Source organism: Dendrobates tinctorius, unplaced genomic scaffold (genome assembly GCF_039654945.1).
Source record: "Dendrobates tinctorius isolate UK_male_01 unplaced genomic scaffold, ASM3965494v1 ptg000095l, whole genome shotgun sequence".
Classification (NCBI taxonomy): Eukaryota; Metazoa; Chordata; class Amphibia; order Anura; family Dendrobatidae; genus Dendrobates; species Dendrobates tinctorius.
Genome location: NW_027361763.1, coordinates 5,699,694 through 5,725,518, shown reverse-complemented (window position 1 = coordinate 5,725,518; position 25,825 = coordinate 5,699,694). Strand labels below are relative to the sequence as shown.

Genomic DNA, 25,825 nt, shown 5'->3' with positions numbered 1-25,825 from the left:
CAACAAACTGGAGCAAGTTCAGAAAAGAGCGACCAAAATGGTGACCGGTCTGCAAACCCTGTCTTATGAGGAAAGGTTGCAGGATTTGGGAATGTTTAGCTTGCAAAAGAGAAGACTGAGAGGAGACTTAATAGCTGTCTACAAATATCTCAAGGACTGTCTCATTGTAGAAGGATCATCTTTATTCTTATTTGTACAAGGAAAGACTAGAAGCAATGGGATGAAACTGAATGGGAGGAGACACAGATTAGATATTAGAGAAAACTTTTTAACAGAGAGGGTGATCAATGAGTGGAACAGGCTGCCACGAGAGGTGGTGAGTTCTCCTTCACTAGAAGTCTTCAAAGAGAGGCTGGACAGATATCTGTCTGGGATGATTTAGCAAATCCTGCTTTGAGCAGGGGGTTGGACCAGATGGCCCAGGAGGTCACTTCCAGCTCTACGATTCTAAGGGCTCACCTGAACCCTGAAAAGCGTAGAATAAACTACCTTGAAACCACTACAATTTTTGGAATTCTTCTTGCGGCAGCACGGGGATGATCCTTCCTTCCTACCTAAGTGTATGTTGGTAGCGTTTGGAATTTTTACATCTACCATTTTAAGCCTTTTGTGTGCATTGTTTTCTTCTGTCCAACCTAATCTAATCACACATTTTTAGAAGACCTGTCATAAACTCTTCTGTATGTTATATTGTCCTCATTTTGGCCAGTCTTCTAGTTCCATCTAACATTTCAGTATCGTGGCCATTTTCTGAACAAGAACTTTGTCTCCATAAAGTTTTGGAGAAGCATTAAACTGTAATTACGTTAGTGGAATAGTTAGGAGGAATGGTGGCAAGAATCAGAGACAGATTGCGATACCTTTGGGGTAGAAAGTTTCTGTTTGAGTGGATTACAGTCCTGTAGTCCTGCTGTCTGCATTCGCCTCAGGAGCGTTTTTGCTGCTTCTATAGGAAGCTTGCAGCATTTTACAGCTTGCACTCACAAATATTTAATTTTGTGTTTTGCAAACATGGAAGGAACAGTTTGTAATTCTCTTTAGATGTCACATCAGAATGGCCAGGGACCAGGAAACATACTGTGTCTCTGGTGAAAGAACATTTCCATCCAAACAGTGTTTAAACATGGGAGCATTCAAAAACAAATGTGCCGGCGAGATAAAGTAAAGTCACCTAATTGGTCTTATGTAATACTGTTATATTGTATTTATTACTAAATCCTTTGTATGGTATTACTATTATTATTTAGTCCTATGAGTAGTTTGTCAGGTTGTGTCTTTCATTACCATTCCTCATGGCACATGATATCCCAGGGTGAGTGGTGGGAGATGACCAGCTTAGGAAAACATTGTTTTTTCAATTCTGTAAACTCCAGACCAATTTCTGTCCTAGGTGTCACTGGAAGGCACCACACCTTTGTTGTGGGAAAATCAGGGTGGTGGTCCTGGTGGTTCTTTTGATACTGCTCAGTCATAGTGGTACATGGGGAAATTCCTGACTACCTTCTGTGAACACTGAGCAGGGCTGTTTTCTGTTTAAACCCCTGAACCTTTGACTCTGACAGTCAGTTAAAGTTGCTCGTTTCGACCTCTGTCTTGGGCTATCAGCTCCTGCTTACATGTTGATTCCTAGTTGCCTTGCCACTGCCTGCTTCCTTACCATTATTTTCTAATTTTCTGCCTTTAATGCCCTCCTTGTTCTGAACAGGCTACCTTGACTTCTCTTGTCTCTGGTTCGCTCCTCCAGCCTGCAGACCTACAGTGGACCCTAATGTAAGACCAGATCCCTGTACAGCTATTAAATGGTGAGGGCTGGGGTTCCTCTGGAATCTGCAAGACATTGTGGCTAGCACCAAGTCTATCTAAGGCAGCCTTTTTTGAGCCCGTGGCCTCTGACAGACACAGTTAAGTATTTTTTTATGTTATATGTGTTAAAGTGGGGGCTGTGACATGAATTGCAGCCTGTTCCACTTTGTTCTAACAAGGCATGACAAAGTATTGAAGTTTACTGTGAGAAACTGAAGTCATGGAATAGCAAGGGTTGACATATCTTTACAAACTGCTCCTAGAATATCAATCTGGGACCAAACCTATCAAAATAACTTCGATGTAGCGCAAGTACAACTGTTAACCCCTAGATGCACAATGGTCACACAGACTATAAATGCAGCAAAACATTTGAAAATAAATCAATAGTGAGAGAATTCCATTCTTCCTCTGGGGAAACTATATTTCTCAACAAGTTCATTATTGTCACAAACAAGGAAATAGAAAATTATTAGGATGTTTTTAAGTAAAAGAGCCACCTTCAGCAGCACTATGGCTGCATTCTGTGAAGGTGGCTCTTCTGTTTCTGACCCCTAGTAACGCCGAAATAATGAATTTTATAACTAGGTCCCCATACCTGTATTGCATCCCATAGCTATGGTGTATCCCTCTTTATCAGCCGCCTCCCAGCCCTCCATCATGCCCCTGTGCGCCGCCGCCTCCTCCTGTGTTGTTTGCCTGCAGAGTTCTAGTCTAGTCTAGTCTATTTCTAGTTTAGATGTAACATTCATTTCTCGGTTTAGTGTTCCTTTAAAGAACACAATGTCGGCATAATAGAAATGTATTCATGTTTGTCCAGATATGTACAGCACTATGTAATTGATAGGACAGGATAATGATCTCCTCTGAGACCTTGTACAAATGCTCATTTGCCGGGCTTTTCATTATTACAGAGTATCGCTTGCATTGCTGACTCTCTTGAAGTGTTGCTCTTCTAAACACATTCTCTCGGCTCCCAGCTTCGCTGTCCAGGGTGATTAATGCCCAGAGAGTATAAAGGAAAATCCAGGAGCCGTGTTATGAAGAAATAAAACACTGTTCTCGGAGAAATGCACATTTCACATCAGCTTTGATAGGTATCTTAAAAGGGCAATAAAACTATTACAAAACTATTAAACTGTTTCCGAATTCTTCTACGGCCTCTCACGGATACAAGATGAATGGTCCATTTTAAGCCAGTAAGAAGTATTTCCCTCATTCAGGTCACCATCCCCAAGCAAATTAAACTCAAAATAAGGATAGCACTCATGCAATGTATGGCCTATAATGGCACACTTAGCATTACGTTGAAAATTTCTCTATATTTTTGTGTCCCACAACTTGTCAGCACCTGGCATCTTTTATCTCCATTCGTAGGCTTTGTTTGTAGGGGCTTTGTTGATGTACAAGCAAATCATTCGGAAAATGTCAGCTTCTAATAAAAAAATAATTTGACATGAAGCTCCGAGGGCGTTAATAAATAGACAAAGTCTATTTCTGTCCCCTCGAATGGAAGAAATTATTATATAAAGATGAAATGTTGAATGGATTGTGCCCCGAAAGAGCCTCCGATGCCCAGGGTGGCATGCACTCCGGTAGGATTTGACATTGTGATACATGCAAACCGCGTTAGTAATTGCTCTGAAGTGGAATGGACTCTGAAGAACAGATGGATCAGTGCTTATACAGTGATGTACACAAAACAAGAGAACAGATTAATACCGCAAGGGGAGACCAGAGGAAAATTTGCAAAAGACGAGGGTATTTGAACTCATTCATGAATCATTTCCAACTGGTATCTCTGCTGGAAGGCACAATGAATACTCGTACATGCTATTTAAAAATGTATCAGCTGTTTTCTGTACAGATGTGAATTAGGAGACGTGTTTATGATGCTGTTTAAAGGAAAGTTTGCAAGGCAAGGAAGTTAGCTGAAGGCTGGAACAAAAAAAAGAAGACCTAGTATGTTTTTAAGGAATTATTAAAGGAAAGAGCCAAGGCAGGTGACATTATTACAGGAAGGGGCCAGGATGGAGGAAATTATTTCAAGAAGGGGTCAGGATCAGAGAGATTATTAGCGGAAGGGGCCAGTATGGGGGACATTTCTACAGGAAGAAGAGTCAGTGATTAGCGGTCATAAAGGAGCGCTTAGGAAGCAACCCAGGGGCAGACAAGGATGTCAGGTCTCCACCGCAGCTCCAGCGGAAAACCTCCAATGGAGGATAGGAGCAATGAGAAATGAAAAACGGTCTTAGGAGCACAGGAAAGAGACTCAGACAAGAGATGGGTTTAAACCACAACGCGTTTCGACGGAGGATACATCTTCATCAGGTGGAAGTTTTTTTTAAAAAAAATGCGTTGTGGTTTAAACCCATCTCTTGTCTGAGTCTCCTTCCTGTGCTCCTAAGACCGTTTTTCATTTCTCATTTCTACAGGAAGAGCCCAGCCTGGGGACATTATTACCAGAAATGGAATTGTCTCGCGTGTGTAGGTAACAGCAGGTTCACAGGATGCAGTGACGAGACACGAGACTGAGGGTTGTTTTGAAAAGTAACGTTTATGAACTGGAGCAGCTAGGACAATACTGAGCAACCAAAAAGGGGTAACACTAATTGTTCTCGCAGGGACTCAACAACAATAACAACACTTTTCTTTAACAAGAATGCGACTGACCCGACAAGGCCGGATATTATTGGGCCACGAAACGGCCAACTACGGGTCCTTATTTCCTAAAGTCAACTTATCCTTCCTGACGTCCCTCGGTGTCGCTGGTGTGGCTGCTTCGGTGTCACTGATGTGGCTGATTTGGTGTCGCTGATGCGGGTGCTTTGGTATCGCTGATGTGGCTGCTTTGATGTCGCAGCCACTGGGCCCAGCTGTTGAGGAACTGTAGTAGTCTTCAGGCGTCTCAGCACCCTGGAGAAGTTGGGGCACAACAGGCCCTAAGGGAGGCTTTCGTTGCGGTAACCTCCTGTAACCACAGCAGGGTCCCATTCATTAGCGAGTCCACGGGGACTCCAGTCCCCCCAAGCAGGGTAGTGACGTAGTCTGGAAGAGTGGCGGTTGGTAGGCCACGTGCACGGGCAGGGCCTGTGCAAAGAGTCTCTCCATAGGCGAGGAGCAGGCCCCAACTGCCAACTGCAGCGGGGTAATGGCAGCTGTGGGCGGTGATGAACAGGCTGCAACCAAGGACAGAGGCGGGGCAGCAACGGGCTGGCCGCAACCACAGGCTGAAGTGGCGCGTCAGCAGCCGCGGAAGGCACCGGGCAGGCCGCAACGGGCTGGAGTGCAGCGGCAGTGGTTGAGGACAACCGTGGGCAGGTTGCGGGCCCAATTTGGAGAGGGGCGACAGTCTCTTGCCAGTAAGCTCGGTACCTCCTCTCTGAAGGCCACCGTAGATCTCCTCTCTGCTGCTGATCTCTCCTCTGGTCGCCATCAGTCACTCTGGCTCTGTCACACCCCCACAGTCTCTTTCTCTGTGTCTGGTGTACTACCAACTGACTTCCCGGTGCGCTCCCTGCCCCCTTTATACTCGCCCCGGCCCTTGCTGAACTGTCACTTTCAGTAGCCCGCTCTCCTCCGTTGCCCCCCGGGTACCGTTTCTCTAGGAACCCAGATGGCGGTCCCCTTGGTTCCAGCCCAGACACTCTATGGGGGGTCCTCCTCCCTACACGTGTGTCAGGTGTGACAAACAGTCATACTGGATCCAGCTGTAGAAGGTCACTGCACCTGGCTCTGCAGACACATTCTGGATCTTGCATCTCTTCTGTGGAGTGATATGCTTCTCCTTCTAGGACCTAGTGGTGATCTCCATCATCTGCTGCTTATTAACACACCCTTGCTGGAGGCTTAAATATCTTTAGTCACTTCAGCAAGGTGCTGGTGATAGCTTTATTTACCTTTGTCTGTTGGAAGTGCTAAATGTCGACTAGTTTCTTCTTGGAGCCACTTACAGGATTGATTGTGTGCTCTCTCTAGTGTCATCTCAAGCTATGTGTATTCCCTCATTTGTCTAACTGCTTTGTTTTTATTTAGTTGTAGTGGGGGGTGACTGGTGCATACCCCATCCCCTCAATATCCAGGGCCTATCACTAGGGGCAGTCAGGGATTAGGTTCCTGCTCTGTGATAAGTGCAGAACCTATTTAGGGATGTAAGGGCAGACAGGGTGTTGTCAGATCTACCTAGGGGTTGCCACTCCCTCATTTCCTAGCATTTGGGCTCTCCCTCCCTCCTCCCATTGTTAAGCACTTAGTTTCTCCCTCATCCAGTGTGACAGGAAGACATTATTACAGGAATGGGCCAGGATGGGGGAAATTATTACAGGAAGGGGTCAGGATCAGTGACATTATTAGAGGTAGAGGCCAGGATGGGAGAACATTACTACAGGAAGAGCCTAGCCTGGGGGACATTATTACTGGAAGAGGCCAGGAGAGAAGACATTATTACATGAAGGGGCCAGGATGAGGAAATTATTACAGGAAGTGGTCAGGATCAGAGACAAGGGATGGGGGATACTATTACTTGAAGAGGCCAGGATGGAAAACAATAACCCAAGATAGTGCCATGATGGGGGGACATTGCTACAGGATGGAGACACATAGATTATGATGTCTGTATCAGTCAATGCCACTCAAAAATTCTCATCACATGTTCTTATTTCCATCTCTTGTTGAGAGGAGGAATGGTGTTACCATTAAGCATCATCCAACCCAAAACTTGTGTTTGAAGAGAATTAGTCTTGTAAAAGGTTCAAAATACCCCACATACAGGTCAGGTGTGGTATTGCAACTCTATACCATTCCCTTACATGTAGCACGATCACAGTACTAGTCACAATAAATGGCCAGGTGTGGTGATGAATGAATGACAGTACTTGTAATACAAGAAAAATTGAAGTCTGCCAAAACAGGAGCCGTTCCTATATAAAGTCTCTTTGTTTTGTCTCAGAGCAGGGGATTCATTTTACCAATGGTGTCCATATGCCTGTTCCCGGAGTCACATATATATGATGGGTTTAGCTAGGCCAGATTGACAAATCTGTGCTTCGCTGTAAGTTTTTGGAGTGTGATGCATGGACTGGCCGAAGGTTTCATGACCCAAACGCTATTTCTTCGGAGGCATATGAGACCTTCGGCCAGCCTGAGCATCACAGTCCAAGTAGACAATGAAGCATTTTGCTTGTCAATTTTTACAAGAGTCTGTGTGAGTTGTTTTTGTTTCCTAAAACTTTTTCCTGCTCTAACTTTTTATTTTGTTCTTGCTTGTAGTATTATAATAAAAACTGTTTTATTGAAAAACCTATATAAAGCTTTGTGGAAAACAGTTTTGCTTCTGCCTGTGGACTTGAAAGAAAAATACCTAAATTTCTCCCATTCTGTGCTGGTTTTATTTTTCAAAACTTAGAAAACCTGAACGTGTACACTTAACAACAGCAGCATGAGCCATAATCAACACAGAGGAAGGAAAATTTAATCTTTCAATTTTATTTTTACCTTTCACGAAATCCATACAAAATCCTCAATAACTTTCCAAATGTTTTACCTCTCTTGGCCTGTTTTTAGCTATTTTATGTATTTTTATGCTTATTTTATATTTTCGTCAAATGCAGAATTCAAAGAAATTCTTCTGGTTTTCTGTTTGTACATCACTGTGTATTGTAGAGGGGTAACTCTAAGGTCTTGGTACAACTTGAAGCTCATGGGCCAAATTAAAAATGTACAAAGGGGCCCCCAACTATTGCAATTCTTTAATAGTAATGGTCTTTTCATGTGGACCAAAGGGACCTTTAATTCCTCCGTGATGGGGCCAATCTCCATTTTTGCATTTCCATTTGAAACTCCTCTTCTTCCCAGAGCCATAACTCTTGTATTGTTCTGTCCTTTTAGACATATAAAGGCTTCCAAGTTGGGAGAAATGTTGCAGAAAAAAAACCCCCACACAATTCTGACATTGTTTTTACAGTGTAAATTTTGTGGCTAAAATGACCTTGCAGTATAATTCTGCTCATCATCAGTACAATTACAAATATACTAAATGTTATTTTATCTTACTATTTTCATGGTGAGTAAAAATCAGAATTGTGTCGACATTTTCTGAGACCTGTAACATTTTTAATTGATTGAACTGTATGAGGGTTTTTTCTTTTAAAGGACAAGATTTGTCTTTTATACCATTTTAAGATAGATGCAGGGGCGGACCTGTGTACAGTGCAGTTGCACCGGGGTCTGGAGTTGGAAGAAGGGCCTTTCAGGCAGGAGTGCATGCATCCACTATAGGGCCCCTCAATCCGAAAGCCCACTGCTCCCTGACACTGGACCCCTCACACTCCCACCCATAATCATTCTGATATGTAGAGCCAGGGAGAGGCCACTGGCCAAGGAGAGCACTCACTGGCTGCTATGTATGTGTGTATGTATATGTGTGTATGCATGTGTGTGCATATATGTGTGTTTATGTGTACAAGTCTGCATGTGTATGTGTGTATGCATATGTGTATGTATGCATGTGTATCTATATGTACAAGGGGCGTTCATTAAACATTTTCCCTGACCCACTTCCTGTGGACCGAGAACAATGAAACTTGGCACAGTTATTAGTCCTTCTCTACATAGGTGTCTCCTAGGGACACACACTTTTCCCTTCTCTTTAAGCAACTGTAAACACCTCACTTGTAGAAGCCGACAGGTTGCTCGAAAAGCCACGATGTTACTTTGGAAATCAGAGTTCCATCATCTGGAAAATGCTTGCCCTTCAAAAATAACTTAATTGTTGGAAAGAAGTTGAAGTCTAATGATGCGAAGTCGGGTGAATAAGGGGTATGCGGTAGAAGTTCAAAGCCACAGGAGCATGTTTCCATTTGGGCAACATGTGCGTTGCGAACTGGTGCATTGTCTTTCAGAAGGCGGACACCTTTGGTGAGCATGCCACGTCTCTTGGTTTTGAAGGTCTCCCACAATTTCTGCAGTAGTGAAGCATAGCATGCCCCAGTGATGATGGTCCCCTTTGCAAGGAAATACATCAATACTACTCAGTGCTGGTCCCAAAATACTGAAAGCATGACCTTTCCTGCTGAGGGTTTGGCACGTGCCTTCTTTGGAGGCGGTGAGTCATGATACTTCCATTGCATCGACTGGACTTTAGTCTCAGGATCATAGTGATGGACCCAGCTTTCATCCTGTGTGATCGGTCTGTTGAAAAAGTCCTCCTGGTTTTCAAGGCACATCTTCATTAGAGCAGGTGTGAGCAGCTGGGGAACCCAACGAGTGGATACATTATGCATGTGACAATGGTCTTGGATGATTTTTTTTTCCACAGACTCCTCACTAATCTTGACATTTTGGGCTAGATGGCGAATGATTGCGCGGCGATTTTTCAAAATGGCTACCTCCACTTGCTGTATGGTGTGTTCATCAATAGCAGAGTGGGGTCGCCCTGAAATTGGAGCTGTTTGCACCAAAGTTTGACCATATTTGAATTGACAATGCCAGTTCTTGACAACACAATATGATGGGGAATCATCACCATAAAGGTCTATCATCTCATCGAGCGTCTCCTTTGGTGTGCGGCCTTTCAAGAAAAGGAACTTGATGACTGCTCTGTATTCCACTGGGTTCATGATGAAACCAGCACCTGTAAAATCAAGATCGTCGTCAGTTCTGAGGTGCAAATTGGCACACAACCTATAGAGACTTATATCATTGCACATGTGTAATTTCAGCGTCCTGTGATAAACAGAAGCGGGTCAACGGAAATCTTTAATGAACACCCCTCACATATGTATGTGAGTGTCCATGTATGTGTCCTTGTTTATGTGTATGTATTTATGCGTATCTGTGTACACGTATGTTATTTTATTATTATTATTATTATTATTATTATTATCATTATTTATTTATATAGCGCCATTAATTCCATGGTGCTGTACATGGAAAGGGGGGTTACATACAAAGTTATAGATATCGTTAACAGTAAACAAATTTACAATGACGGACTGGTACAGAGGGGAGAGGACCCTGTCCTTGCGGACTTACATTCTACGGGATAGTGGGGAAGAGACAGAAGGTCGGGGGTGCAGCAGCTCAGGCGGTGGTGAGGCAGCAGAATAGTCATTGCAGGCTGTAAGATTTCCTGAAAAGATGGGTTTTCAGGTTCCGCTTGAAGCATCCGAGAGTGGTGGATAATCGGACGTGTTGAGGCATGGAATTCCAGAGGATAGGGGATATTCAGGAGAAATCTTGGAGGCGGTTGAGTGAGGAACGAATAAGTGTGGAGGGGAGTAGGAGGTCTTGGGAGGATCGAAGAGTACGTGAGGGAAGATATTGGGAGATTAGTTCAGAGATATAGGGAGGGGAAATGTGTATGTATGTGTGTATATATGTGTGTGTATGTATGAATGCATGTGCATCTATGTGTGTGTGTACAGTATGTGTATATATATATATGTGTTTATGTATATTTGTGTATGTAAATGTATGTGTTTATGTGTGTATGTATATGAATGTGTGTCTGTGTATGCATGCACAGTGTGTGTATGAATATGAATGTGTGTGTGAACATATTTGTTTTCAGTTCATGCATGATACTGTAATTGTAAAGAATAGGAGAATCGACCGTTCTCGCTAAAGGATTATTCACCAAATAATCAAGTTATCTTCAGGATCGGGGATAACTTGCTGATCACTGGGGATCCAACTGCTGTGCTCCGCAGAGATTCTGAGAACAGGGGTCTGCAGTCTCGTCCTGAATGGAGCGGAGTTGTGCATGCTCGGCCTCTTCACTCTCCATTACCTGCAGAGCTGCTGAGCGCTGCGCTCAGCTATTTCTATCTGTTCCATAGAAAATGAATAGAGCAAAAGTCAAGCATGCGCCCCTCCAATCCATTCATGGCTGAGCTGCAGAGTCCTGTTCTCAGGTTTGGGGGGTTCCAGTGATCAGTCCACCAACAATCAGTAAGTTATCCCTTATCATCGGATTTGGGAATAACTTGACTTTTTGAGGGAATAACCCTTTAAGACCAAATGTCCTCTGTTCAGAATGTGTATGTGCATTTTTAATTTTTTTAATATCTTTATTTTTAATGGGTCAGATTTTTTTAAAACTTCTTTTACTTTTCACTGTTTTTGCTAGTCTTCTTAGGGGTCTTGAAGCTGTGATAGTCTGATCGCTTTTGCTATCTTCAGTGACGTCACAGTACTTCTGCATGTAGAAAAAATCCTGGTCTCATTTGAAGCCTGACCACAGGATGGTTTTCAAAGGAGCTCTGTAATGACAAGGAAGGGGGTCTTCAGCAGAACCCTGGCTGTCATAACAACCCACTGGTGACCCGTGACCACGTCAAAGACACGCCTATGGATGCATGGAATGATGAACCTTCATGCTGGCGAGTTTTAAATGTTGCTTTCAAATTTTGACAGTGGCATTTAGCAGGTTAACAATTATGGGCGGAGCTCTGATCCACCCGCGATTTTTAGATGCATGTCCTGACTGTAACACACTGTCATAATATGTTGGGTGTGGGGCGTGCTTGCCCCCCCCACAGGCTTCAGCCTCCGACTTGCATCGTACATATATGACAGATGTTGTGAATGGGATAAGGGACCATATGAGCCCTCTAGACTCCAAGGCACAGGTGAGATGGAAACCTTTGAAGGGCTTCCAACCCTCACAGATTATTGAAAATACAAGTCTCCTCTGGTGGGGCACAATGATTTTCTGAGGTCCCTATAGGTAAAACTCTAGTGCTTTGTGGTGATATTTTGCAGGACTTTTCTTTTCCTGCAGACCTTGTTGGGCCTTACAATATATTCACTGTCAATGCAGCAGGTCATTAATGATCAGTGGAGGTCTAACCAGTGGGACTCCTTCCGATCACCGGAACGATAGGAAGGGGCTTCTTGTTGCTCATCCATGAATATTGATATTCCTACAAGTGTGGCGGTGCCAGGTGCGGCAACTCAACCATTTCATCTCAGCAGAGCTGCAATACCAGGCATAGCTAGACTTACATGGAAGACACTTTATGTGGATAAGCAAGTGCTGGTTGTGGAGGTCCTGAGGGATAGTCCATCAAATACCTTTTACTTGTTGAAGTCCTGAAATGAATGAATTGTCACAATGTTCAATGTAAACAGGTGGATATGATGTTCACTAGAGCGTAACTAAGAAATTCTAAACACGTTCATCCAAATAGAGACAAAACATGATGCGTTGCCATATGGTTTTATTCTCTGACGAACCCCAAGACGGAAGAGCACATCACAGGGAGGCGGCCCTGGGGCCCACTACAGGGCTACATGATTATAAACCATGGGCATTCTGTGAAGACCTGTACATATGTTCATTGAGGATCTATTTGCGATGACTGACATCTTGATTAGTGCCATAGATTCAACTTATGATATGTCACTTTTCTTTAGTAACAATTTCTGAATTTTTTGTTTCTTTAGGTTGCAAACCTCGCCTGTTCCATATCTAATAATGAAGATGGGGTGAAGTTGGTGCGCATGGCTGCCACCCAGATTGACAGCTTATGCCCACAGGTATGTCTAGTGAAGGAAAGGAACAGTTATCTTATGATTAATGAATTAATTTATTCTGAATTCACACATTACGGTAAAGCTATTAGCCACAATTTACTGTACTTATGTAAATTTATGCAAGGCAGCAGATACCTAAACACAGATAATATAGTGTATGCAGTACTCTTCTAATGCAGCTAGGGCTCAGACCCATCAAAACCGGTGATGGGTTCCTGTGCCATATGGTACTGATATCACAGGCAGATTCTTTAAATCCTGTATGTTTTCAGGTGCAACTTCCTTGGGTCAGATTTTTTTTTCCTTCACGTCCCACACATTTTAATTAAAACCAAGTTATTTTTGGTACAGAACTGCATTATCCCACCAACACCACCCACCACATCATAGGCATGGAGCTAACCATTAACCTTAAAACTGCTACCATCACCTGGGCCAGCTTACAATATTCTATAGACATGTACAGGACCTTGAAAAAGTATTCTTTCCTTGTGAACTTTTCCACATTTTGTCACATTACAACCCACAAACTTAAATGTATTTTATAGGGATTTCATGCCATGAAGGGAACACAGCGAGCATGTGGAATAAGGTGCTCTGGTCAGATGAGACCAAAGTAGAACTTTTAGGACTAAATGTAAAACGCAGTGTGTGGTGGAAAACTAACACTGGCCATCACCCTAAAAGCACCATAGACAGTCAAACTTGATGGAGGGAGCATCATGCTGTGTAAATCCTTTTCTTCAGCATTGCAAAGGAATCTGATCAGAGTTGATAGGAAGATGGATGGAGCTAAAAATAGGGCAATCCTGGAAAAAAAACCTGGTAGTGGCTGCAAAAGACTTGAGATTCAGGCATAGTTTCACCTCCTGAGGACGACAACCCTAAAACATCCTGTCAAAGCTACAATGGATGGCTTAAATAAAAGCATATTCATGTGTGTGAATGACCAAGTCAAAGTCCAGACCTATCCCATTGAGAATGGGTGACAAAACTTGGAAATTGCTGTTCACAGATATCTCCATTAGGAATGAAAGAACCTGTACTATAAAGTTTGGGGTTCATGTACGGATTCAAAACATGGAACTCTCACAAAAGTCTGTGCTACTAATTGAGATCGGCAGCCCGATTAAAGCTTACTGAAAGGATACAGCACCAACAAGTATTGGCATAGCTCTGATTGACCAGCGCACCATGAAAACAAAAAAAAGACATGTGTACCCCCTATTCTTGACAAGCAGAAGTAAAGCAGAAAGCTGCGGGCTTTATCTCAGGTGGTCATCAAAAATAGAGAGGCCCTCTCGCTGTTTTTAAAATTATTTAAATGAATAGTTTTAAAAAAGTGACATTTGGTCTGCCTCATTTTTGATAACCAGCCAAGTTAAAAAAGACAGCTGGTATCTGGTATTCTCAGGCTGGGAAGGTCCATGGATATTTGGCCATCCCAAGCCTAAAAATAGCTGTCTGTAGCCAATTCAGGTGCTTTGCCTGGCTCTTCCCACTTGTGATATTGAGTTGGCAAGCCGGGAAATATTTTGAGTTGATGTCAGCTGTGAAGTGTCCGCTGACATCAAGTACAGAGGTTAGAAATGGGCCTGCATCTATCAGACAACCTCATTACTACCACGGTAAGTAAATAAATAGAAAAACACAGACACACAGGAAAAAATACTTTATTTGAATAAAGATTCCTCCACACTCCCTCATTTACCCATTTATTAATTAAAAATAAATCCAGGAAGTTTCGACAATAATTCAAGAGTAAAATGTCTAACGCCGCCCATTGAATCCTATGGAGCACGTTCTGAGAAAGTTCTGAGACCTCATAGTTTACTCCTGCTCAGCAGTAGGCACAGAAATTCTCATGCCACTCAGCCACTGTGCCTGGGAAAAAACAAGAGCCGAAGCTAAGCGCCAGAATTTGCACATACGATGGATGTACGATTTCTGAGGTGGCTGAGGGCCTGTCTTATTAGGTTGGGAAGGGGCCAATATTCATGGCTTTCCCAGTCTATTAATATCAGCCCCCAGCTGTTTTACTTCCCTTAGCTGGTTATTAAAAATAAGGGGATCCCACACTATTTTTTAAATTTATTTAATAATTGTAAATGAATGAAAAATACTATTATTATTATTATTATTATTATTTATTATTATAGTGTCATTTATTCCATGGCGCCTTACATGTGAGGAGGGGTATACATAATAAAAACAAGTACAGTATTCTTAAGCAGTACAAATCACGACTCGTACAGGAGAAGATAGGATCCTGCCAGTGAGGGCTCACAATCTACAGAGTAGGGGGGATGTGCGGGAGAAGTTTTGTATGCGATTGTGGGAAGAGGAGATAAGAGGGGAGTAGAGAAGGAGATCTTGTGAGGATTGGAGGTTGCGTGCAGGTAAGTATCGGGAGACAAGGTAACAGATGTATGGAGGACAAAGGTTGTGGATGGCTTTGTATGTCACGGCTAGTGTTTTTAACTGGAGTCTTTGGGTAATGGGGAGCCAGTGCAGGAATTGACAGAGGGGAGTTGCCAGGGAATAGCAGGGGAGACAGGTGGATTTGTCAGGCAGCAGAATATAGAATATACTGGAGGGGTGCGAGAGTGTTAGAGAGGAGGCTACAGAGCAGGAGGTTGCAGTAGTCAAGGCAGGAGATGGTGAGAGCATTGAGTAGGCTTTTTACAGATTCTTGGTTGAGGAATGTACGGATGCGTGAAATATTTTTGAGCTGAAGTCGGCAGGAAGTGGAAAGGGCTTGTATATGTGGCTTGAAAGAGACATCATTGTCAAGAATAACCCCGAGGCAGCGAGTTTGTGGGACTGGGGAAAGTGGGCAGCCTTTTACTTTAATGGATAGGTCCGATAGGGGGTCGAGTGAGCTGGGGAAAGATCATGAGTTCTAATTTGTCCATATTAAGTTTTAGAAATCTAACAGAGAAGAAGGATGAAATAGCAGACAGACATTGTGGGATTCTGATGAGTAGGGTGGTGATATCTGGTCCAGAGATGTAGATCTGTGTGTCATCAGCATAGAGGTGATACTGACATCCATGAGATTATATGAGCTGTTCCAGGCCGAAGGTGTAAATGGAGAAGAGCAGGGGCCCTAGGACTGAACCTTGCAGATCTCCGACAGATAAGGGGCGTGGTGAGGAAGTGGTGTGCGAGTGGGAAACGCTGAATGTCCAGTCTGTTAGGTATGATGCCATCCAAGATAGAGCCAAGTCTGTGATGCCAAGAGATGAGAGGGTCTGTAGTAATAGGGAATGTAGAAGGATCAACTTTATTCTCATTTGCACAAGGAAAGACTAGAAGCAATGGGATGAAGCTGAATGGGAGGAGACACAGATTAGATATTAGAAAAAACTTTTTGACAGTTAGAGTGATCAATGAGTGGAACAAGCTGCCACGAGAAGTGGTGAGTTCTCCTTCAATGGAAGTCTTCAAACAGAGGCTGGACAGACATCTGACTGGGATGATTTAGCGAATCCTGCTTTGAGCAGGGGGTTGGACCAGATGGCCCAGGAGGTCCCTTCCAACTCTACGATTCTATGATTCTATGATTCTATGAATGGTCCACTGTGTCAAAGGCAGAGGACAGGTCCATGAGGATGAGGACAGAGTAGTGTCGCTTGGCCTTGGCATTTAATAGATAATTGTGACCTTAGTTAGGGCAGTTTCAGTGGAGTAATGCAGCCAGAAGCCAGATTGTAAGCAGTCAAAGAGGGAGCAAGAAGAGAGGTAGGAGGAAAGTTCAAGACGGATGTGTTGTTCCAGTAGCTTTGAGGCATAGGGGAGAAGTGATATAGGGCGATAGCTAGATACAGAGGATGGGTCATCATGAGAGGGCTTTTTGAGGATAGGTGTGATTGAGGCATGTTTAAAGCTTGAGGGGAAATCACCAGTTGTTAGTGATAGGTTGAAGAGATGGGTTAGAGTTGGGATGAAGACTATGGTGAGGTTAGGGATGAAGTGGGATGCGATCAGGTCAAGTGTACAGGTGGTGAGCTGTGATCTAGAAAGTAGAGTGGATCTGCTGTAATGGTGGAGAAGTTGGTTTTGGAGGAGGAGGGCTGAACAGTTAGGAGGAAGGGCTCTGGGGGTTGTCGATTAAAATTGTCTCTAATGTTTTCAATTTTCTGCTTGAAAAAATGAGGCAAAGTCTTCAGCTGAGATTAGTGGAAAGGGAGGAGGTGCTGGGGGACGGATGAGAGAATTGAAGGTGTTGAATAGCTGTTTATAGTTGTGAGACAGGGAGAGATGAGAAGTACGTTTGTTTAGCTGTGGCGAGTTTTTGCTTGGGACTGTTTGAATGCTATGAAGTCCTCATTGGAGTGGGATCTTTTCCATCTCCGCTCAACAACCCTGGAAGCCCGTCTCAGTTCTTTGGTCAGGCTGGTGTGCCAGGGCTGTCTGTTGATTTTGCAAGCTTTGGTATGTGTGAGAGGGGCAACTGATTCCAGAGCTGCAGCTATTGTATACTAATGAATAAATGAAAAATGTGACTTGGGGGTCTCACCAATTTTTAATAACCAGCTAAGGCAAAGACAGATAGCTTGGATCTTATATTAGTAGGCTGGAAAGGGCCATAGATATTGTTCCCTTTCCAGTCTAATAAGACCAGCCATCATCCACTAGAGGTGCAAACTCTTGCTCCTAGCCCAGGATCTTCCTGATTGGCCTAGTTCAGTAGAAATTAGGAGCAAAAAAAGCACAAATGGGGTCTTTTCTGAGAATGACAATTATGTTAATTAAAATTATGCAAAATGTGGAAAAGTTCACAGGGTATGAATACTTTTTCAAGCTACTCTATGTATACTGCTACTCTTTAATATGTGAACTGCCTCCAGTGGCAGCTGTAGGAACTAAGCATTCTTTCCATATAATTCTATAGTTGTATGATAGCCCAACCAGAGAGCTCTGCCACAGGATTATGGCAGGTTCCAATTATAAAACAACCCTGGGGAGATGATAAAGGAATGATTTCTGGAGGCTCTAAAGCTAAGTCATCCAAACCACAGCCATGAGATAAAGAATTTTCAACCCATACCTGTATGAACCAAGCCTACAGACTGGATAGGATCTGGCACTTAGACATATCATTTCCATAATTTTTCACAGCAACATAACGAATAAAAATCATTAGTTTCAGCTACATGATCACTTTACCCCATAAGTAAAATAGCAAAAAAAACAAACAATATATCTACACAGATACAGTAGATAAAATCCACTACCATGTCAATGAGGACTATGCTGGCGAGATGGTTGTGGCTTCAATAATATGAAACTTAGGCCATGTGCACACAGTGCGGATCCTCCCGCGGATTTTTCCGCGCTGATTTTACTAAATCCGCAGGTCAAATGACATGCATTTTTCCTGCGGATTTCTTCCTGTTTTTTCGCGGTTTTACTGCGGTTTTTGTGCGGTTTTCCACTGCGGTTTTCCACCTGCGGATTTGTAGAATGGAGCAGGTGGAAAACTGCAGCAAAACCGCACTAAAGAAGTCACATGCTGCTTTTTTTTTCCGCACAAAAACCGTGCGGAAAAAAACGCAGCATGTGGACAGTGGTTTTTTTTTTACATAGGCTTTAATGGTACTGTACATCACCTGCAGTTCTGCTGCAGATCCGCAGCTGCAAATCCGCTGCGGATCCGCAGCAAAATCAGCACCGTGTGCACAGGGCCTTACGGTCATTCCAAGTATACCCACCTGCTCATTTTAAGTTGATAAGTGCTGAAGAAATACCATACTCAGGGAAATGAAATGTTCATTTATTGTGTGTGATAGCCATGGAGGGGACTCAAAATGAAATGTGCGATGATGGAACTGTTAGAATGGTCCCTTACTGCTCACCATCATTTGTCAGTGTGCAACATTATAATGCTGCGTGGCTAACACTGCCAAACAGCAGCTCTGGGACCGTCACTTAAATTTCACTTCGTGACATTTGCTATTGTTATAAAACCATAAATTACAAGAGAGATTTGTCCCATCCTATATAATCATGCTGCTTCTCTATCTTTGAGGAGTTTTGGTGTGAATATAAACTGAATCTGTCACATAGTCTGTGGGGGCAGCTGTTCTGTGGTCCGAGCCAATATACTAGAGATTGATGCCATCAATCACAGGGTATTATTATGGATGGAGGAGCCCTAGACCTTTCTGAATCAATATGCCATTTGTGGTGAACCCCTTTTCAAGTTAATACAATCTTTAGATGGAAACTCCCTGGATTCGAGAAGCTTGGGTAATGGCTCAAAATGTTGGGTGGTTAAAAAGGAAATTTTATATTTAAAAATACATTGCATCTTTCTGAAAGAATCCATAATATATGGTTCTACCAGTTCCCTTTGGATTTATTTGATCAGGGAACTCTCAGCAGAAAAGAGACATTCAAGATCTATCCAGAAGATGAAAAAGAAGAGGAATCGGTGGTCTGAAAGAAGGCTCAGACATGGCAGGAACAGATGCAGGTCAAACTAGCACAGGGACAGTGGCTGATGAAGGTTTTTGGGACATTTTAGAGCACTATCAAACACTTTTGCAGACAGACTATCTCATGCAGTCATAAAGGCATCTACCTTGGTTCACAAGATGCTTTCTCAGAAGGATTTTTGCTTACTTACGTACAGTTGGCAAACTTCAGCCTAGCTAGTTATGTCTCTTTGTCAGCAGTGATGTCTGTTATGATGAGTCACCGAAGGAGGAAAAAACAAAATACCAGCTAAGTCCAGAAAAACCAGAGAGGTTGGCAGCTATCGGATTGCAGACCCCTGAACCTATCCACAACAACTAGCAGTAGCCGTGGGGGGTTCCTACGGTGCCCTAGAACCCTCGATCACAGCCGGAGGACTATATAGCCTAAAGACAGAAAGGGGAAAAACTAAACTGCCCCAGAGCAGACCCCAAAGCAATAGGTAGCCCCCAACATATAATGAGGGTGAAGCAAGATGAAAACACTAACATAGATAGAAAGATAGGTTGAGCAAATGATGGGGCCCAAGCTAACTACATAGGACAGGATAGGAAAGCTGCTGTCTGCCATCCGCAAAAACCCTATCAAAATGAGCCAACCGACTGATAGGAAAAACAGGCCCTGAAGTCGCTAGGCTTCAAAAGACTATATCAGCACTCAGGTATATTCTGAAGACAGAGCAAAATATCAACAGATCAGAGACAAAAATGGAGTTCAGCTCACGCCTGGCCGGGGATGGCAGAACTCCCAAAACACAAGGCAAAACAGAAACAAAACTGAAGAGTACAAAGCAGAGCAGAAAAACTTAGCTTAGAGATGCAGGAATCAGACTGGTCTCCAAGAATCCAGCAGGAAAATCACCAGCCAGGAAGAAGGGCATCGGCAGCCTTATATCCAGTCCTCAATTCCAGCCACCCAGTCATCATCTAGCTGCCCATGTGTTTGGTAATCAGCCTCACTACCTTCCTTCACCAGAGGAGGGAGTTCATCAGATCTCAATGGTGAAGGGAAAAATGAACTCACAACAGTACCTCCCCCTTGAGGAGGGGTCACCGAACCATCATCCATGCCACCAGGGCGATCCGGGTGAGCCCGATGAAAGGCACGCACCAATCTTTCGGCATGAATATCAGAGGCAGAGACCCAGGAATTATCCTCCTGACCATAACCCTTCCACTTAACCAAATACTGGAGTCTCCGTCTAGCCAGACGGGAATCCAGTATCTTCTCTACCTCATATTCCATGTTACCTTCAACCAATATAGGGTCAGGAGGTGCCACCACAGGAACTACTGGTTCAACAAACCTCTTCAACAAGGACTTATGAAACACATTATGAATTTTAAATGTGACAGGAAGAGCCAACCGAAAAGAGACCGGATTAATAATCTCCAAAATCTTGTAAGGTCCAATAAATCTAGGCTTAAACTTAGGAGAAGCCACCTTCATAGCGATATTTTTTGATGACAACCAAACCATATCACCCACCTTAAACTGGGGACCAACGGTCATACACCGGTTGGAAAACCGCTGGGCCTTTTCCTGGGAGAGAGACAACTTATCCACCACTTGGTCCCAGATCTGGTGCATTCTCTCCACCACAGTGTCAACACCTGGGCAGGCAGAAGGCTCCACCTACCCTGAAGAAAATCGAGGGTGAAAGTTACAAAAAAAAGGTGACATCAAAGTGGCAGAACTAGCTCTATTATTTAAAGCAAATTCGGCCAAAGGCAAAAATTAAACCCAATCATCCTGATCGGCAGAAATAAAACATCTCAAATACGACTCCAAAGTCTGGTTTGTTCTCTCCGTCTGCCCATTGGTCTGAGGGTGAAACGCAGAGGAGAAGGACAACTGAATTCGCAGCTTGGAACAGAAAGTCCTCCAAAATCTAGACACAAACTGCACTCCTCTGTCAGATACAATGTTCTCAGGAATCCCGTGCAAGCGAACCACCTGCTGCAAAAACAAGGGCACCAACTCAGAGGAAGATGGCAACTTAGGGAGTGGTACAAGATGGACCATCTTAGAGAATCTATCACAAAGCACCCAAATAACAGTCATTCTCTGAGAGACAGGCATATCAGAGATAAAATCCATTGAAATATGGGTCCATGGCCTCCTGGGCATCGGCAAAGGCATCAACTAGCCACTAGAGCGAGAACAAGGCTTAGACCGGGAGCAAGTCCCACAGGACTGCACAAAATTCCTGACATCATGAGACAAGGCGGGCCACCAAAAAGACCGACTCACCAGATCTCTAGTACCAAAAATACCTGGATGACCAGCCAATGCAGAGCAATGAACTTCAGACATCACTCTCTTCCTCCACTGGTCAGGAACATACAACTTTCCACTGGGACAACGCTCAGGTTTGTCCTCCTGAAACTCTTCCAGGGCACGTCTCAAATCGGGCGAGATGGCAGAAAGAACTACCCCCTCGCCTAAGATGTCTTAGTCACAACAGGAGAATCAGCAAGGAAACTCCTAGAGAGGGCGTCTACCTTGACATTCTTAGTGCCCGGAAGAAAAGAGACCACAAAATCAAAACGTGTGAAAAACAAGGCCCACCTAGCCTGTCTAGGATTCAATCGCTTGGCCGACTCCAGGTAAATCAAATTCTTGTGGTCAGTAAGGACCACGACTTGGTGTTTGGCTCCCTCCAACCAATGTCTCCACTCCTCAAATGCCCAGTTCATGGCCAACAGTTCCCGATTCCCCACATCATAGTTACGTTCGGATGGGGAGAACTTTCGGGAAAAGAAAGCACAAGGATTAATTTTAGATGTCACAGGATCTTTTTGGGACAACACCGCTCCTGCACCAATCTCAGAAGCGTCCACCTCCACCTGAAACGGGATTGAGACATCAGGTTGCCACAAAACCAGAGCAGAAGTGAATCTTCGCTTCAGCTCCTGAAAGGAAGAAACAGCCTCCGGAGACCAATTCAGCACATCAGCACCCTTCCTAGTCAAATCCGTCAATGGCTTGGCAATACCAGAAAAATTAGCTATAAATTTCCGATAAAAATTAGCAAAACCCAAAAACTTCTGGAGGGCCTTCAAAGAAGTGGGCTGAACCCAATCATAAATGGCCTGTACCTTGGCCGGGTCCATTTCAATAGTTGACGGAGACAAAATAAATCCCAAAAATGAAATCCTCTGTACCCCAAAAAGGCATTTCGATCCCTTGACATACAGGGAATTCTCCCTCAAAATCCGGAACACAGTCCGAACATGTTCCACATGAGAGTCCCAATTCTTGGAGAAGATCAAAATATCATCCACATAGATAATCAAAAATTTATCCACAAAGTCTCGGAATATATAGGATCGCATAGCCTCGTGCTCGGGTACAGATAAATTGAAAAGCCGACCCTTGGGGAATTTACACCCCGGGTTCAGCTCAATTGCACAGTCATAACTCCTATGAGGAGGCAAAGGCGCAGACTCATTCTCACTAAATACAACATAAAAGTCAGCCAAATAGTCAGGAACATCATGCGACTGGGGAGAGGTGGAGAAAACAGGAGCATCACCAAGGGCACACCGACAACCCCAACTCACCACAGACAAAGATTTCCAATCCAGAACTGGATTATGAATTTGCAACCAGGGAAACCCCAGAACAATGGTATCATGCAAATTATGCAACACCAAAAATCTGCAATTTTCTTGATGGTCTGGGGCGACCCGCATTACCACCTGGGACCAAAACTGAGGTTTATTCTTCGCCAAGGGAGTAGCATCAATACCCCTCAAAGGGATAGGAGTCCGCAGAGGTGTCATAGGAAATCCACAACGTTTAGCAAAATCCAAATCCATCAAGTCCGTGGAAGCGCTCGAGTAGCGTGAAACGGCCGTAGTCAGCCATTTGACACACTCTCCTTCACATCTCCGACGTGACATGTAATTCAGTGTCAATAAACATTCATCATTATCCCGCAGAGTGCGACCTTTTTCTCTTGGATTCATCATACAACAACCCCAAGGCTTGAAAAAATGCGTTCACATTATTCAGAATAGGATCATCAGGTTTCAAAGAAAACGCCCAATCCTGGGGATCGCCGCGCAGCAAAGAGATGACAATTTTAACCTGCTGCGCGGAGTTCCCCGACGAGTTAGGCTTCAAGGCAAAAAATAATTTACAATTATTCTTGAAATTCAAGAATTTAGACAGATCCCTCAAAAATACCTCAGGAGTAGGAATCTTTGTTTCAGCAGCATGTGAATGAGCAAGATAGGTGGAAATTCCCCGCACTTCAGCAGCGAGCTGCTCCACACGATCAGACAATTGCTTCATCTCCATTGAGAGAAAAATTCCTCCTATGGCCTCAGAGATATAGAGGAAAAAATATGCACACAAAAAAAAAAAATTCTGACACTTTTTTTTTTTTTTTTTACAATTCTCTCCTGCTATTGAGTACCCTAGGATCTGCGGTATGGCTAGTGATTCTGTTATGATGAGTCACCGAAGGAGGAAAAAACAAATATACCAGCTAAGTCCAGAAAAACCAGAGAGGTTGGCAGCTATCGGATTGCAGACCCCTGAACCTATCCACAACAACTAGCAGTAGCCGTGGGGGGTTCCTATGGTGCCCTAGACCCCTCGATCACAGCCGGAGAACTATATAGCCTAAAGACAGAAAGGGGAAAAACTAAACTGCCCCAGAGCAGACCCCAAAGCAATAGGCAGCCCCCAACATATAATGACGGTGAAGCAAGATGAAAACACTAACACAGATAGAAAGATAGGTTGAGCAAATGATGGGGCCCAAGCTAACTACATAGGACAGGATAGGAAAGCTGCTGTCTGCCATCCGCAAAAACCCTATCAAAATGAGCCAACCGACTGATAGGAAAAACAGGCCCTGAAGTCGCTAGGCTTCAAAAGACTATATCAGCACTCAGGTATATTCTGAAGACAGAGCAAAATATCAACAGATCAGAGACAAAAATGGAGTTCAGCTCACCCCCGGCCGGGGATGGCAGAACTCCCAAAAAACAAGGCAAAACAAAAACAAAACTGAAGAGTACAAAGCAGAGCAGAAAAACTTAGCTTAGAGATGCAGGAATCAGACTGGTCTCCAAGAATCCAGCAGGAAAATCACCAGCCAGGAAGAAGGGCGTCGGCAGCCTTATATCCAGTCCTCAATTCCAGCCACCCAGTCATCATCTAGCTGCCCATGTGTTTGGTAATCAGCCTCACTACCTTCCTTCACCAGAGGAGGGAGTTCATCAGACCTCAATGGTGAAGGGAAAAATGAACTCACAACAGAGGTCCTACTGGGTCTCCTGCCACAGTGTTTCATTTCATTCACTTGACAATAGATAGTTCACACTGACACTGATGCACCCTGAGTCTGCAGGACAGACTGAATTTCTTCAGAACTTGATTGGAGCTGCTTTCCACCATCCAGACTATCGTGCGTTGCAAACTTTCATCAATTTTTCTCTGCTGTCTAAGTCCAGGGAGATTAGCTACAGTTCCATGGGTTGTAAATATCTTGATTATGTTGCTCACTGTGGACAAAGCAACATCAAAATCTCTGGAGATGGACTTGTAACCTTGAGATTCTTGATATACTTCAACAATTTTGGTTCTCAAGTTCTTAGAAAGTTCTCTTCTAGAGTTGAGCGAAACGGGTCGAAAAAATTCAAAAGTCGCCGACTTTTGGCAAAGTCGGGTTTCATGAAACGAAACCCGACCCTAGGATGAGGTCGGCCACGAGGTCGGCGACTTACGCGCCAAAGTCGCGTTTCAAAAGTTTGTTTTGCGCTCTTTTTCAGCCAATCAGGATCCACGGACACTGTGGGCAACTTGATGACATAGGCACGGGTCACCACCATCTTTCAGAAGGGCATGCAAGTGATTGGCTTGCTTTGGTGGGCATCACAGGGGGTATAAAAGGGCGTGCACGCCGACCGCCATCTTACTTCTGCCGATCTTAGCATAGGGAGAGGTTGCTGCTGATTCTGTAGGGAGAGCATTAGGCAGGGAAGAAGACAGAAAAACTGCTTCTGCTGCTAGCGATTTGGCCTGCACAACACACCAGTCACTGTGTGTGCAGTGCAAGGGGAGGCTATATAGTGGTGTATCAGTGGTGTTGGTTGTTGGGCTGCCTTCTAAGGCTTCCTGACAGGCTGGCATTGCTGTTTACCCACTGCTCCGCAAACTGCTTTTTTAAAAGCAATCCAATCTCCCTTATCCTCTAGTCACTTTGGTCACAGCTGCGCCATCGAGCCTGTCACATAGCGCTCAGATATTCATTGGGCCTCAAACTGCTTTTTTAAAAGCAAGCCCAATTTTTTTTTTTGTCCTGCTGAGAAGAAAAAAAAACTGCTTCTGCTGCTGATAGCAATTTGGCCTGCACAACACACCAGTCACTGTGTGTGCAGTGCAAGGGGAGGCTATATTATGGTGTATCAGTAGTGTTGGTTGTTGGGCTGCCTTTTAAGGCTTCCTGACAGGCTGGCATTGCTGTTTACCCACTGCTCCACAAACTGCTTTTTTAAAAGCAATCCAATCTCCCTTATCCTCTAGTCACTTTGGTCACAGCTGTGCCATCGAGTGTGTCACATAGCGCTCAGATATTCATTGGGCCTCACACAATCCAAAAGTGTCCAGTGTCCAAAAGTGTGTGCAGAGATTCAAAATCTCACTTATCCTCTAGTCACTTAGGTCACAGCTGTGCCATCGAACCTGTCACATAGCGCTCAGATATCAGTGGGCCTCACACAATCCAAAAGTGTCCAGTGTCCAAAAGTGTGTGCAGAGATTCAAAATCTCACTTATCCTCTAGTCACTTAGGTCACAGCTGTGCCATCGAGCCTGTCACATAGCGCTCAGATATTCATTGGGTCTCACACAATCCAAAAGTGTCCAGTGTCCAAAAGTGTGTGCAGAGATTCAAAATCTCACTTATCCTCTAGTCACTTAGGTCACAGCTGTGCCATCGAGCCTGTCTCATAGTGCTCAGATATTCATTGGGCCTCACACAATC

The 25,825-nt window shown here is 43.9% G+C and overlaps 1 protein-coding gene across 2 annotated transcripts in view; it reads left to right on the top strand.

Annotated features, from left to right (window-relative positions):
• The window catches only part of CTNNA2 (catenin alpha 2), a 918,592-nt gene that overhangs the window by 518,241 nt on the left and 374,526 nt on the right, over nt 1–25,825 (top strand). For both annotated transcript variants that reach the window (XM_073586716.1, XM_073586715.1), the window contains exon 3: nt 12,250–12,342. In XM_073586716.1, coding sequence (XP_073442817.1) covers nt 12,250–12,342 — 93 coding nt within the window. The remainder of the gene's footprint in view (nt 1–12,249; nt 12,343–25,825) is intronic.